The 15,084-nt window shown below is 46.9% G+C and overlaps 2 protein-coding genes and 1 long non-coding RNA gene across 4 annotated transcripts; 2 read left to right on the top strand and 1 right to left on the bottom strand.

Annotated features, from left to right (window-relative positions):
- Positions 1–1,037: 1,037 nt before the first annotated feature.
- On the top strand, positions 1,038–3,767 carry LOC136759658 (uncharacterized; the record flags this gene model as incomplete). The annotated part of the gene is made up of 4 exons (XM_066714623.1): positions 1,038–1,059; positions 1,158–1,228; positions 1,451–1,581; positions 2,604–3,767. Coding segments are annotated over 4 exons (459 nt in total), but the record flags the coding sequence as incomplete, so codon positions are not given.
- Positions 3,768–6,138: 2,371 nt separating this feature from the next.
- LOC136759748 (uncharacterized) lies at positions 6,139–9,817 on the top strand. Its single transcript, XR_010820109.1, has 5 exons — positions 6,139–6,642; positions 6,781–6,852; positions 7,390–7,571; positions 9,000–9,121; positions 9,213–9,817. It is a non-coding gene; the product is annotated as an uncharacterized LOC136759748 (long non-coding RNA).
- A 297-nt stretch (positions 9,818–10,114) lies between these two features.
- nono (non-POU domain containing, octamer-binding) lies at positions 10,115–15,051 on the bottom strand. Of its 2 annotated transcripts, none has more exons than XM_066714755.1 (10): positions 14,891–15,051; positions 13,898–14,034; positions 13,617–13,810; positions 12,738–13,039; positions 12,289–12,384; positions 11,959–12,155; positions 11,660–11,847; positions 11,502–11,532; positions 11,330–11,421; positions 10,115–10,653 (listed from the first exon to the last, which is right to left on the bottom strand). In XM_066714755.1, exons 2-10 carry the CDS (start codon positions 14,031–14,033, stop codon positions 10,519–10,521), a joined length of 1,371 nt encoding a protein of 456 aa, XP_066570852.1. In that variant the 5' UTR covers position 14,034; positions 14,891–15,051; the 3' UTR covers positions 10,115–10,518. The 2 variants fall into 2 exon arrangements, with proteins under 2 accessions (XP_066570852.1, XP_066570853.1); XM_066714756.1 differs by having other exon boundaries at positions 10,115–10,656; positions 14,891–15,045.
- Positions 15,052–15,084: the final 33 nt, after the last annotated feature.

Here is a 15,084-nt window from a genome sequence, read left to right as displayed (position 1 = left end):
TCTCAAAAGAGTTGGGACGAGATGACCCTCGGTTAAATTACATCCTAATAATATCTTGCCTTCTTTGCAACATAAATCTGTGACGGTACATTTTAAAGCCTGAACTTGACATCATTTTAATTAGAAAGCTACCTGTGGGGTCTCTCTGTCTGTCTGTGGGGTCTGGTATTAGGAAGTGTCCGGGCTCGTGGTCCCGCTCAGAACTTCTCCAGACCTTTTCAGACTGTGTAACGGTATTTCTTTACACAAGTCCTTTGATATGAATCAGGGCGTCGCTCTATTAAAAGTTGGCACTGCCAGTAAATGTATCAACGGTTGCGTTTTCATGCTTATTGTAGTCTTGCCGAACGCTGTGCCTTAAGCGAGTTAGAACAACCGCGTTACGCAGACACGATGAGGCCGTTTCTGTCCAGATGGGCTCGCTGCATCATAATTGAATCAAACTGGGCATCCAGTAACCATGACTGGTTCCTTGTGCACAAAGCCAAGAGTGAAAATGGGAGGCACAGGGGATCAATCGCCATTCTGTCATGTTTCCAACTCCTGTCATGAGCAGCACAGCTATTTCAGATTGACTCCAGTCGGCACTCGTCTCTGATGCCACGACACAACAAACTCAAACTGTCCCCTGTCTGTGCTGGAGACATGAGTCCTTGAATCACTCTGCTCCTCCTCTCCCGTTTCACCCCCATCACATCACATCACGAGGGGCTCTGGCTCCAGCACCAGCCAGGGGTGGGTTCATCAATCCAGGTGAGAGGTGAGACAGCCCAGGTCAGCGCAGTTGTGTTTTTATTGCTTCCCCACATTGTCTGGATGGGGAGAGTGAGGAGTCCATGTAGACACGTAGGGGGGGCTTAACCTATAATTTGTCAACAAGAGGTCAGAGTCTCAGGTTTTTGTAGGCTGTGGCTTCTGCTGTGTGTTTTAGTCTCAGTTTAGACCAGAGCTTACAGAATAAATCTCCCTGTGGCAGAAGTCAGAGCAGTGACCATCTGATAGAGCGGAGAGGAATTCCTGGGCTGATGTCAAGATAAAGGCATCTTATTGGCGAGGCTGGTATGGAAAGTCTGTGTGATCTAGCTCATAATAACAGTTTACTGCTGTGCAAAACGCCCTTAAACCTCGCAGTTTTGCTGATTTATTTCTGTTTACAGAGCAGCGCTATAACGATGTGTGGAAGGAGCTTCCAGAAGATTGTCTGGAAGGTCTTGATGTCCAAAAACAGGTAATTAAAAAAGGTGTTATTAATAACAGGTGCTAATAAACTGCAATCTCTCCAATAGTTATTATAGATAATACAGCAATCATCCACTGTTACTGAAGGCTAGTCTTCTACAGAAAGCTAAGTTGTAAACCTGCTGATACTGCGTTAGAGGAGCTCAGTGCTTCCTTCTGAGAGCTGTATTCCCACTCACTGTGCCAGGGTGTGAAGTATGGCCTCTTGCAGGTGGCCTCTCCGAGCTACAGGCCGATGGTGAATGCTTACAAGGTGAAGTGTGGAGGCAGCCTGGAGATGTGGGAGAGCAGTGGGTGGATTGCTCCTCAGGACCCCTATGGCTGGTTCCAGTGGTACTGTAGGTATGGAGCACCTTGTGTTGCTGAGATACAGCCGACCCGCTCATCGCGGGGTCTGTGGCCCTGCGGAGGAAAACGAGATTCTGAGCCTGTCACACAGGCTGTGGAGTTTGATGCCTTTAGGGGATGCATTCCAGGGCAGAAAAGGGTCCTTTACTGAAGAAAACAAACACAAACTAAATCTAAAATCAGCTCGACTTTATACATCGTTTCCAGTTGTTGCTTTTTTAATGAAAGCAATTAGATAACAATTATATTAATGCAGATCTGGAAATATGGAAGAGAAAACACATGGGTGTATTTATTCTTATGAAAATCAACTGTTACTTTGAAGTAAAAGTTTCAAGATAAGTAATATTTGATACGCAAGGCAAGCTAACATGAGACGTATAATGCATTATTTTTAGTGCTTGAGTATATTTTGACCTGGGCATCACTTAGAACATCAGTTAATCAGTAAATGGGACCAACGTTTTGAGATTTGTTTCATTATTTCTTTGCATCTGTATTTAATGATCTCAGGTGCTGAGTCTCTGCCTTTGATTGGTCCATCATTAATGAGTGAAGCACTCCTGACATCTACTGGTTCTCCGTGGTTATTGCAAACTGCATATAAAACAGCAGTGACTGCTGTTATTTATAGATCACAATGTGTGTTTCTTACTTTTCAGTGTCAAACGTAATCTGATCCCTTTAGTGCTCAGTGTTTTGATAAGTTTCTCACAAGGAGTCATACTGTATTGCAGTTATCTTGTATATTTGATTGTTAATTCATTCAATTAACTCATTAATGAGCTCAGGAGGAATGAAAGTGAGTCTATGCAGGCAGTACAGTCTCATGTCCCTATCATTAGCATCGCTTGTTTAGTAGTAGATATAGAGTATCTGAATAAGAATATACAGCCTACAATTTCAGCCGTAACTGGATTAATAACGACCCTCCTCTGAGGAAGTATACAGTATAGCTGATGAGTTTCAGTGAAAGACGAGTGGATCTGCTCTGTCACTCCTCTCCTCCGGTGCAGGTTTTACCAGGGCCGCCGCTCGGCCAACGACCCGCGCCAGGTGGGCTGGTGGGAGAAGTGTGCCGGGGCGAATGGGCGCTGGAGGAGCAACCTCCTCACCAAGGTGCTGCACTCAGGCTGCGGCTGGGACAACCACGCGGTCTCTCCCACGGTGCGGCTGACACTCCAGCACTGGGGCTACCAGCTGACCGAAGAGGCCTACCAGCAGAGCAGCAAGAGAGTCAAGCCCAAGTGACACGCGCACACGCACACGTACGCACACGTGCACACACACACACACACACACACACACACACACTCCATGTTTTTATCCCTGTTAATTGTGTGAAATGGCTGCCATGAAAGTCTGCAGCGATCAATCAAGATACTATTTCAGCTGATATGCTGTCAGAGTACGAAATGGGAAAGTTAAACCTGGGAATTCTGTATTAATGGCCTTTTTAGGCTTGACTTGTCACACGCCCTGCAACTGGAGTTTTACTACAGGAATGTATGTATTTTTAAGAATATTGCCTTGAACCGTCTCTGTATTCATTATTTTATACTTGTTTCGTGAGGCTGTATTTGCTATCAAGGTACATTTGTTAACATATCAATGGAAATATCAAAATGGGCAATTTTTGGAAAATAGATCAAGAATGTTAAAATGTATTTGTTTACCTGTTTGTCTTGCAGTTCCTTTCCGGATGACAGATAATTGGAAAAAGTAAAACCTCAATTTGCAGTGTTATTTTGTTTACATTGCAGAACGGTGACAAATAGTTTTACTTGAAAAGCATTAACGTTGTTTTGTGTGTCTGACTAGAGGATTTTCACAGGTCGTTAGGAACTGTACATTGACACTGAATTTTAAATATACTTTTCATAGTATTTAATGTGCATGAGTACTTATCAAAGAGTCCTGACTGTATTTTATTAATAAACATTCAGAGTTAAAATATTGCAACATTGTAACTTTTTAAATCTTTTAACATTTTTCACATTTTGCTGTCAGTGTTTTAAATTAAGATTTTGTTTCCATGTTTAAAATACAAAACTGAAATGTGATTGAATAAGTGTCCTCCCCCCTGAGTTGATACTTTGTCTGAAGCATCTTTGGCAGCAGTTCCAGCTGTGAGTCTGTTGGGATCTTTGACCACCTGGATTTGGCGATATTTCACTGATCTTCTTTACAAAACTGTTCCAGCTCTGTCCAGGTCTTGTGGGAGCGTCGATGGACAGCAGTCTTCAAGTCCTGCCACAAATGTTTGATTGGATTGAGGTCTGGGCTCTGGCTGCGACACTCTGATATGTTAACCCTATAAAGACAAACCCACAGTATGCGACTGTATTTACCAGTTTCAACATCTTGTCTCAGATCAAAGTTTCTCAAAGTCTCTTTGCCGCAGACCACTCAGCCAATGCAGATGTTCCCGCGGACCACCCGGCTCCCAGCCCTGGTGACAAAACGACTTCCTAGTACTAGTAACGGAAGGCAAGACATATGACAAAACATTGTAAAGTGCTTTCTTACAGGACAGTAAAGGACTAAATTACAAGTAGAGTCTGGAAAGATGTGTTTTGATAGACTCTATTGTTTTGACTTCGGTGGGAAGGTCGTTCCACCACTTAGGGTCCAGGGATGAGAAGGAGCGGCTCTGGAGGAAGGAGAGTGGAGAGGAGGCAGAGTTAGTCTTCTGGCACTGGAGGAGCGCAGTGGTCTGGAGGGGATGTATGGAGAGACGAGTGACTGAAGGTAGCTTGGTGCAGTGTGGTGAGACAGCGGTAGGTGAGGGTCAGTGTCAGTGCTGAATGCGTGCCGCTATTGGGAGCCAGTGGAGGGAGCGGAGTGGAGTAGCGTGTGTGAAACGGGGCAGAGAGAATCTGATGTGCTGAGTGTAGGAGAGCACTGGATCGAGGGTGACTCCTAGGTTCTTAGCAGAAGAAGAGGGAGACAGTGTCGAAGATTCCAAGGGGATCGAGATGGAGTGATTAGCAGAAGGTGAGGAAGAAGGGGGCGAAAAGAGGAGATCAGATTTGGAGAGGTTGAGCTTGAGGTGGTACAAGTGCATCCAGGCGGAGATAGCAGACAAGCAGGAAGAGATGCAAGAGGGGATGAGGGTATCGGATGAGGGAAAAGACAGGAAGATCTGGGCGTCTTCAGCATAGAAGTGGTATGAGAAATCATGGGATGCGATGGGAGCGAGTGTAGAGAGAGAACAGCAGGGGGCCCAGGATGGAGCCTTGGGGTTGGGGGGTGGATGAGGAACCTCGTCATGTCACTTGGTAGGTCCAGTCGCTGAGGTAGGAGGAGAACCAGGTGAGAGCAGTCACAGAGATTCCAAGGTCAGCGAGGCAGGAGAGGAGGATGGAGTGATCGACGGTGTCAAATGCTGCGGAGAGATCAAGGAGGATGAGGACTAAGGAGAGGGAGGTGCCCGAGCACAGCTGAGGGAGTCAGTGACTGCCAGGAGAGCCGTCTCAGTGGAGTGAGCTGTGCGGAAGCCGGATTGCAGAGGATCAGATTGCAGAGGAGAGAAAGGGAGAAGGAGATGAAGTGGTGGTCTGAGATGTCCAGGGGTGTCATGGAGAGTGTCGAAGGGGAGCAGCCTATAGAGAAGATGAGGTCTAGCTGGCGGCCTGCCCTGTGAGTGGGGGGAGACGGGGAGAGAGAGAAGTTAATGGAGTGAAGGAGAGGAAGAAGTCCGGCACAGTGGGAAGGGTTGGAGTCTCCCAGGAGGATAGTAGGTGAGGACAGCAAGGGGAGGGAGGAGAGAAGAAAGTCGAGTTCATGGAGGGCGGTAGAGGTGAGAGGGAGAGGTGAGTAACACTGCGAGGAATTCAAAGCTGTTAGTCGTGATAGAGGAGAGAAGGGAGGGACAGAGAAGAGGACAGAAGGGGAGAGCAGGAGCCCTGTTCCTACTCCCCGCCCGGTAGGACAGGGGGAGTGGGACAGAACAAGCAGAGAGGATAGGGCAGCAGGGGTGGTTGAGTTCTCAGGGGAGATCCATGTCTCAGTGAGAGTGAGGAAATCCAGAGACTGGTGGGAGGCAAATGTGGAGATGAAGTCAGCCTTGTTGGAAGCTGAGTGGCAGTTCCACAGGCCTCCAGAGAGGGGAATAGAGGAGAGGGAGGAGGAGGGGAGAGGCAGGGAGATGAGGTTAGAGGGATTAGGGAAGCAATGACGTGCAGGTGCACACTAAGAGGAAGGAGAGAGCAGGACAGGAATCGGAGAGATAGTCATGGCTGCCTGCTGTTGCTGTGCAGCGTCTGCTAGCAGTCTTCTCCTCGCTGGAGACCTCAGCTAGAGTCCCTGCCCTTTGCAAGCGTGGCCTTGTCATAGGACAGGAGCATAAAGCATTTGTTTGAATATTATAATTTCTAGTGATTATCTCCTTAATGGGTTCCTGTTGTATGAGCCACCTCTGCAAAATGCCACCCATTGTTCTTCACTAAGAGCATTCAGGGAGTCAGTATGGATCATTACACGTCTATCAGCTCAATGAGAAAGGTGTGCCAAAGCTCGTGTCCAGAGCTCAGCACTGCAAGAGGAAGCGGGAACTCCCCAACCTGCGTCGGCCTGTCTTCAGTTCAGTTCAGTTCACCGCCAGCTCAACCTCAGTTCTCTTTTCGCATCGATCGCAGGTGAAAACAGGAACACTAACAGAAACCAGCTCACTTAAGGGTGTTATATTTCAAGAGAGGAGAGGTTTTGAGATTGGCATTGTGTAGTGAGCTGGGGAGGCATTTTAATAGTCGTTCCAAAGACCAAACCCGGCAGTGAAGGAAGGACTGAACTTTGGAGTCATCAGTTTAATTTAAGCACAGTTAAGGTTTACCTGGAAAAGACTACATTAAAGAGGACCTGTATATGTTTATTGGTGTACTTTTTTGTAAGGTTTATCCGGATACTTGGAGATCGATGAACGCCCTGTGCTGATGCCTCAGGAACAGCTGTTCAAGGTGCTGGTTGTTGGCCAATCAAAAGTTGGTAAAACAGCTTTTGTTCAACGATATGTTCAGGGACATTTTACTGATGGTTACAAGGTCACTATTGGAGGTATGTGCACTATTATCAATGACATTACTAATCTAAAATGTAGTCAATGCACCTACTTCGTATATATATGTATATATATATATATATATATATATATATATTAGATTTTAATCAGTTTCTTTCAATCTCTCTGCATAGTGGACTTTGCCATGAAAAAGATTGAATGGTCCAGCGATCAGATAGTAAGACTGCAGTTCTGGGATATACAAGGTACGATCTTCAGTTTATCAATTACTCCAGTAGTGTAATATATTTCAAGCTCCATTTTATTGTGAAAAACTATTATGAAAACAAACCCTGTCACAAATATATATTTTGAAACGTCTACTGCTTTAGGGATGATAAGTGGTCAATCCTAACTTTTCTTTCATTGGTTTTGATTCCAAAAGTCTGTTTTTAAAACCTTGTCATCTGAATGGGAGTTAATGTTTACCTGTTTTTAACCAACTGTCTCTCTAAACTGTATCTCGAAGAGTAATTCCGCTTTACTTTCGCCCGTGGGAGTGTAGTTTACAGGCTAATGGCTCAGTATATGCAAACTGGAGCCACTTGGCAGTAGGATCAGGTATCGAAGGAAAGTTTGTGACTATTCCAGTGAGTTAAAGAATAAACTTGTCCTGCCTATTCACCAATAATGAAGATATAATGAAACGCTTTGTCTGATAGTAAAGCAATGCGATTTGCACTGAAGCAAGCGGTGAAATAATCCTGTATTATATTATTTGTTATTACGGTTTATCTCCTCAGGGCAAGAGAACACTTTACCATTTACTAGGGCTTTTTACCGAGAGGCAGACGGGTGCATCATTATGTTCGATGTAACGAGTGACCAGTCCTTCAGATTCTGCAAATTACTGAAGCAGGCGGTGGATGTGGAGTTAGCAGATCTGGATGGAAACTCGATTCCTTGTATTCTCCTCGGAAATAAGGTACTTTTCTTCCCTCAGATTTCAGTGCGCTGATTAATATTGTGGCTGGAGAGAAAAAATGTTGTGGGACAAATCACTTCCATTGTGATGTTGCTTTTAATGCATGTCAGATAGGCACACACGCCCTCCAACAGGAGGATTATAAAACTAGGACAGAGCAGTAAAACAATGCAGAATTGTTACCATTATATTGTGGGTGTTAAAGTCTGGCTTACTAGGGGTTTAGTACAGAAACACAAAAATTAACCCCTAAGGGACTAGTGACAAATGCAACAAACCCTTAAGACTTGGACAAATATACCACAATATAACAGGTAGGTGTGACACTGGAGTCTGAAGGCTTAACCTCTGCCAACTGGCCCCTTCATGAGAAGATCAGATCATCCTTGTGTTGCAGAACCCAAATGTCCAAAGCCCCGTTCCTCACTGGACTGACAAGCCATGTGACCTTAGCAAGGCTGGGAATACTGCACATTGTATTTTCTAGTCTATATTTGGCATGACTAACATAAGAATCACAACAGAAGGGACATAAAACTCTAAATCAAACAGAACAGATGACTTTCAGCATCAATGCGGTTTTCTGAAGACTTACACACAGCACAGTATGAACCCGGATCTCTGTAACCTCTATTTATAGCAGTAGTACCAGACTGAGCTACAGTAAATTGATCCCAAAATGTGGAAAATTAAAAGGAGTCTTTTCTAGATTTGCACTGACCTGGCACTTTAATATTGTTACCTTAAAATGATACGGCCTCCTCACTATTACTGTGGATAGACACTCTCAGTGCAAGGACCAGACTTCTCTCTGATCAGGTATGAACAGGTTTGCTCCAAGAAGGCATGGATCTCCACTCTCAAATCCCATTTACAAAGTGTACCTTTAATTCACAGCATGGTGAGGGAGAACAAAAGTCCAGAAATGTAATTGCCCTTCTGGTAAGAAACATTGTACTGCTTAAATAAGGCAGAAATAATGGGTACAATGCTTCATTGCTATATGTGTTCTAACTCATTAATCAAAACTTTGGTCCCATGAATATACTGAGACCCAGCAAACATACATAGACATGCGTGCTCTATGCAGGCCAAGTCCCAGTGACACTGCTGGAGACTGAGGGTGACCCAGAGCTCCTGCACATGAACACAAACAGGATACTTGTAGAAGCCACAGCAAATGCTGGAAATCGCTCTCGTGCACCTTCAGACACATCGACAGGTTGTGCTCACAGCAGTGGGAGTGAGGTTTCCAGGGAAGGAGGTTACAGGAGATGGATGTGTCTTTAGCCTGAGAGGATGCATAGCTCCAAGCTGGGAGCCATTTCCAACATTTGCTGTACCTTATAGAGTACAAAAGTGACTTATCTATGCAGAATAAAAACACCCAACTGAAACTAAAGCCTTCCACTTCCCTTTATTGTGTAGAGCGACTTGACACACAGAGTCATAAGCGGCGAAGAGACAGCGGATTTCTCCAGCACTCTGAAATGCACCGCATGGCAGGAAATATCGGTGAAAGAAAACCGGAACGTAGAGGAGTCCGTCAGGTGAGCAAATCAACATGGAAAAACACAACAGCACAACTCATAACTGCACGGTGTGGGCTCTTTGGACAACATTTTTATTTTTATTCATCAGAACCCTTGTGGACACAATGCTGGAAAGAAAAAAGCCCCAGAGAGAACCGGCTTCACATCTGCTGGAAGAAACACCAATAGAAACGCATGATCGCTTCTGCTGTTGAAAAGCCTCCCCACTCGGCCCTCCACGCCGAGGGACGCTCAACATTGCAGGGATAGAGATGCAACATTTCTCCTCACAGAGTGGGGTCCCGCTTTATAGAATCCACAGATCACAGCACAGCGAACCCAACTCCTCCCCACCCAGGGGAATCGACCCAAACTGGGACGTGTACCGAGTAGCCGCTGGGCCTCCGAGTTGCTTCAAAGTCTACATCACAACACCTTGGTTGTTGTACATGTGCAAGTGTGCAAACTGCAGGACATTGTATTTAAAACAGTCGCCAACTTGAACACCCATTCGTTGATTTCAGCCCCAGTTTGACGAAGGCAAGACCTCACATTATTGGCCATCAACACTTTTCTCCCGCAGCCAAACCCTGAACTTTGTGTTGGTTCAATTCACTTGTGTTTAGATCCCTTTGCCATCGTGTCATTCTAATCTTTCATAACCTAGGATTTTGTTGTACAGCAGAATAAATCATTCCCAACTGATTTTTTTAATTAAACGAGTTATAGAAATGAAAACTCAAGTTCTCTGTGAACAAGCAGTCCAGTGTATTGAGCTCCAGCACCATCTGCAGACCAAACACTAACGTTGCCGACCAATCCAGGTTGGTTCCATTTTCACAATTGTGACCTCACAGTATAGATTACAATATAACTTCACATCTTCCCTTAATTCTGGCTTTGTTTTAAAATAGTCAAACGTATAAGTTTAAAGGAGATCAGCACAAAACCAAAGTAATTCTACCAAAAGCGCAACCCCCCCCTCCACCCAAAGAAAATAAATAAAATTACTGGCATTTTAATAATTTATTGAGACGCAATGAACAGCAGATTTGAGAGATTGAAACTAACAAGGAAACCAAAAGAAATGCGTAAGTGTCTTACTCTATACTACTGTTAATATACAAAATAAAAAAGGTGCATAAATCAACAGCGAGTCGGTTGGGGTCCAAACAGCACTGTGGTCTTTAAACATAGGGCTTACAAACGCACCGCACTCCAGCGGTCCGAGAGAAAGGCGCCGGTGCGGGACTCAAACTGGCTCTAAAAAAATAAAATCCCAGGGCAGAATTCGGAAAAACAAAACGCTGCGACTGCCGCACGATGTGCATCATCATTAAAAAACGGTACTGTGAGAGTTTATATAAAAAAAAAAAAAAAAAAAAAAAAAATCACGTAGGAAATCGGAGCAGTTCTCAATACTTTCGGCGCTTGTTGGGGCCGTAGTCGGCACCGCCCGGGGGTCCTCGGGGGAACCCGCCTGGTGCTCCGGGGAGGGCGCTGTTGCCCGCCGCCTCCATGGGGCCGCCCATAGGGAAGCGCTCATTGTGCTGCTGGGGCGCCGGAGGAAAAAACAGGAGGGAAGAGGTTGGTATTTCAGGTCAACACATGGAAACAAGAATCAAATCGTTAATTTGCCTTTTCAATTTGCACTAGATGAGGCAATTTTAGGACTATTTCCCTACTGGAGTATGAGTGTATACCACACACACAGGCACATATATACACAAATAAAATGGGCATTAAAAGGAATCACATCTATCCAATCAATACAAAATCAATTAGAAGGCAGTTACATAAGCTCCAGGTTAATAAATGAATGTTCCACAAATCATGGTGCTGAATCTGTGAATACTGGTTTAATGAAGGAAGATGCACCACATCACAGCACCACAGTCCCACGTCTTGTAATTCTCTGAACATAAGCGTCACCAATGAACAACTGCAGCGCTGCGTTGCGCTTTCCTCTCGTTTTACAGAACTTTGAGATCTTCAACTCATTTTCTTCGACGATGCTGACAAACAAGAAACTCAAATTAAATGGAATAGTAATTAAAATCCCAATCAAACGACGGGTTGGAAATCAAGTAGCCAAATCGAACCATTTCACTGAAGTAGCCGCCACGATGTGGTGATGAACTAATAAAGTGGCTCAGACATCCTATTTCACCTGCAAAGCGATTCAAACGTCTGGCTTATGGAGGATTGCGGAGACTGTGACATTACCATGAGCGGCGCTCCTTCGGGGGGGATGTTGGGAGCTCCAGGTGGCGCCGCGTTCCCGCCGATCGCATTCCTGTTCATCCCCATGCCTTGTCCTAGAAGAAAGCAGAACCTTCAGACTTGCGCTGTGAAGGAGAAGAGCATCCAAACCGAGACCCCAAGGAGATCCACGTACCTGCCATGTGCATCCGGATCTCCTGCTCTCTCTAAAGGAGAAAAAAAACATCCCATGAGGACGAGGCTTCAAACAAGACACGACCAACTGTTGTTGCGTGATCTCTGTCTTCCTGAACCAGATCCCGTGGAAGGAGACCGTCGGGCGGCAAGACTCACGCTCTCAGGGAAGCTGCCCTTGAAGCCCTCCTGCTGCCGTCTCATCATGTCCTCGTGCTGCATCCTCATGTCGTCCTCCCGCCGGCGCCGCTCCTCCTCCTGGCGCAGCTCCATCTGCTTGCGCTTCTGCAGCTCCTGGTTGTGCAGCTCCTCCATCCTGCGCAGCTCCTCCTGGCGCCGGATCAGGTCTGCGGGGAGGAGAGAAACACGTGGTCTCACGCGGGAACCAACGTCGAGGGCCGGGGACCCCCGAAGCCCAGGTCTCTCAATGCTGCTCTCGGATGCACAGGCTGACCCACCTTGCCGCATCATCATGACCTGGTGCTCGTGGCGTGCCGCCTCCATCTCGGCCTCCAGTTTCTCCTTGGCGTCTTTGATGTTCCTCTCCACCTGCTCGTACTGCTGCTTCTCCATGTCGATCAGGGCCTTCCAGCGCATGGCGTACTCGTACTCGAAGGTGCCAGGCTGGGCAAAGCGCGGGGGCTGCTCCCTCTCCCTGGGGAGGACACTCAACCTTTACCATCAATCAGCTCCATTATTCTGTGTCTTGAATCACACTTACAGTGGGAGCTGCAGCGACAGCAATGCTGCTCGAGACGCGATGGTCGTGAACGGTCACCGATACTCACTTGTGGAAATGCTGGTTTTTATTGATCACTTTTTCGGGCAGACCCTCATCTTCATCACACTGCTCCATCGGCTCCACAGTCACAGGTCTGGGGAAGCTGGAGCGACAAGCACACAACAGGCCGTTAACATGCATCACCAACTCTACACAACAGCACACGCGATCTTAAAAACAAACGTACATGTGCGGATACTCTGCAAGAACCGCTTAAAAGTACACCTGAACTTAGTTTCTAAAGCGGAAGCGGCACCTGGACATCACACTCCCAGCCAATGCCTTCGGACAAGAATTTAAGAACAAGTGAGCCAAGTGATCTACAGTCGTCCGAATTTCAATCTTCTCGTAACATCACAACTAAATCATATTCTCAATCCAATACAATCTAAGTCAATACAACACTTTTCAATTAAAGCCTCGTGAATTGAAAACCGGAAGTAAGCAGCCGCTCACGCAGTCAACAGGAAGGCACCGTCAGCACATCTGTCCAGGGCTTTCCGGGCCGCAGGCTTGGCAGTGAATTCCACGATGCCCTTTCCAGTTGGCCTTCCCCGGTCATCCACGATCACGATGGCCCTCTCCACCTGGCCAAATATCGAGAAGGCCTCCTCGAGCAGCTCGTTGGAGATGAACTGGGGCAGGTTCTTGACCGTGAGGGCGGCTCCGTGGGTGGCGAACCGGACGCGCAGCTGCCGGCCTCTGAACGGGGTGTCGTCCAGCTCGGCTTTGGCGATCTCAGCCATGGTTTTGGTTTCCTGGGAAAATATAATGAGTTTGTTGAACATGAAAAGGAGCATTTTAATTTGGGGAGAATATACAGTGTTGCGGTAATGCATGCATTACTCCAGTTATGCAAAGGAAGGGCTGGTAGTAAAAGGCTTTTTATTTTAAAGGTACTCAACACCCAAACTGAGAAGCCCTTAATCCATCAGACTTCACATTTCAGAGAATATTAAGACTTCAAGCTGCATACGAGGCTCACATACTAAAGATTTTAAGAACAAATCAAAACATTGACCCACCAAACCATGCGTTACAATGCGAATTACACAATCACATCTGTCATAAGACACTTTGGAATATTTCAAAATAAATTCAATTTAGGTGTGTGATTTGCAATTCACAAATATAGCAAAATACAAAAAATGTGGTCTTTAAATTGAGTAACCAACACCACGGCCTGGATTAACTTCCCACTTGTAAACCACAAAATATGTAGCAATTGTACATTGATGGGTTTCCCTGAATCTGCCAACCCTATAAAGGACACATTAATACAGACACGCATATTAAGGTGGACTAGTCCCGTCTCATTAGAAGCATCTGACTCACCAGTCTGATAAAGCCAAAGCTGCGCTCCTTGTTGATGAAGATCTCCGATGGCTTCCCATACTTTGAGAAGAGTTTCTCGATCTCCTCTTCGGTCACGCCAGCCGGCAGGTTCCCCACGAACAGTCGGCTGCGCTGGGTGTACACCTTCTCCCCGGGCTTCCTGAAGTTCTGCAGATCGATCGTCAGCCCGGAGTCTGAAATAGACAACGTACAGTGAACACACACACTTCACAATGGAGATAGTCATTGTGGGGCGGATAATCCATACACGGTGGTCTTACTTTTCTGGTCACTGGTCTCGGCGTGCTGTCCATTGCTGTTGGCGTTGGGCCCCTGTTTCTGGTGCTCATGCATGTGTGGGGGTCTCAGGGGTCCGTGGTTCTGCTGGTCGGGACGGGGCCCTCTGTTGCCTTGCATCCTTCAAGAGAGCAACATCACATTTGACTCAATGAGAAGTTTGCATGCATCCGAGATTGCAGGGACCCATGAAAGCGAGAGCAAAAGTTCCTTCCTTGACACTAGAGTCGCCTCAAGAGGAAGAAGGCAAACCGCCCTTCACAAACAAACAATTTATAACAAATGCATTTTATTAAATACAAAAATGGCAGCTAACTAGCAACACACAATTTGGCCAGTAAGTGCGCAACCTAATTGGTGCAAATCAGTGATGCGAGTAAATCAGGGTCTGTGTGGATTTGGGATCCGGCAAAGTGGATGATAATAAAACCCTCATCGGAGCGGCAGATTGTGCGCGCAGCCCGCGTCTTATTGCGGGGGTTTGCGGAGAAAGTGCGCTCTCCTGCCGGCCCCTCGGGGACATCTTTGTCTGGGTAAAGCGAACAAAGGGGCGCCATAAACAGCGCTCACAACACCGACACAGCCCCCCACCGCTCGGGCCAGCGGAGCACGGCGGAGTGACCAAACGTGCACGGGCTGAGGTATCACTCCGTGCATCAATTAACACGGAGAGGAAGCCTTTTAATTAAGGAAAACACCCCCCACACACACACCCCCGCCGCGGCGACCCGTCAATCAAACATCCGCCCCTCGGCCGCGAAAACGCACAAGCGCACGAATTACAGCCGCACAAAACAAGCGCCAGTTGCGGGTCTTTATTGTGTTATTTGCTCGTTTTCCGTCTGGGGGTGAAGCGGCGGCGGGCGAGCGGTGCGTCGTCTCACCGGATCGGCGGGCGATCACTTCCTCACTGGAAACCCGCTTTAGAAACCCGCACCGCGGCCGCAGTGAACAGCAGAGACCCGGGCGCCACTCACCTGGAGGCGGGAGAGCAGGAGATCAGTCCCCGCGGAGAGAGACGCTGCGCGGAGGAGAGGCCGGCCTTGTGCGCACAGCCAGGCGAGAAGAAAGGAAAGCGTGCCCGCCGTCTTCTTGCACAACTGCACTCGGCCGTCGGGCGGAAGAGACAGTGTTCTCCGTTGCTGATTCGTTCGCTTGGATCCACTGGTGC

The sequence above is a fragment of the Amia ocellicauda genome, chromosome 10 (assembly GCF_036373705.1).
Source record: "Amia ocellicauda isolate fAmiCal2 chromosome 10, fAmiCal2.hap1, whole genome shotgun sequence".
In the NCBI taxonomy this organism is placed as follows: Eukaryota; Metazoa; Chordata; class Actinopteri; order Amiiformes; family Amiidae; genus Amia; species Amia ocellicauda.
The sequence above is the reverse complement of the archived record's forward strand: the minus strand, read 5'-3'. Positions and strand labels throughout refer to the sequence as shown.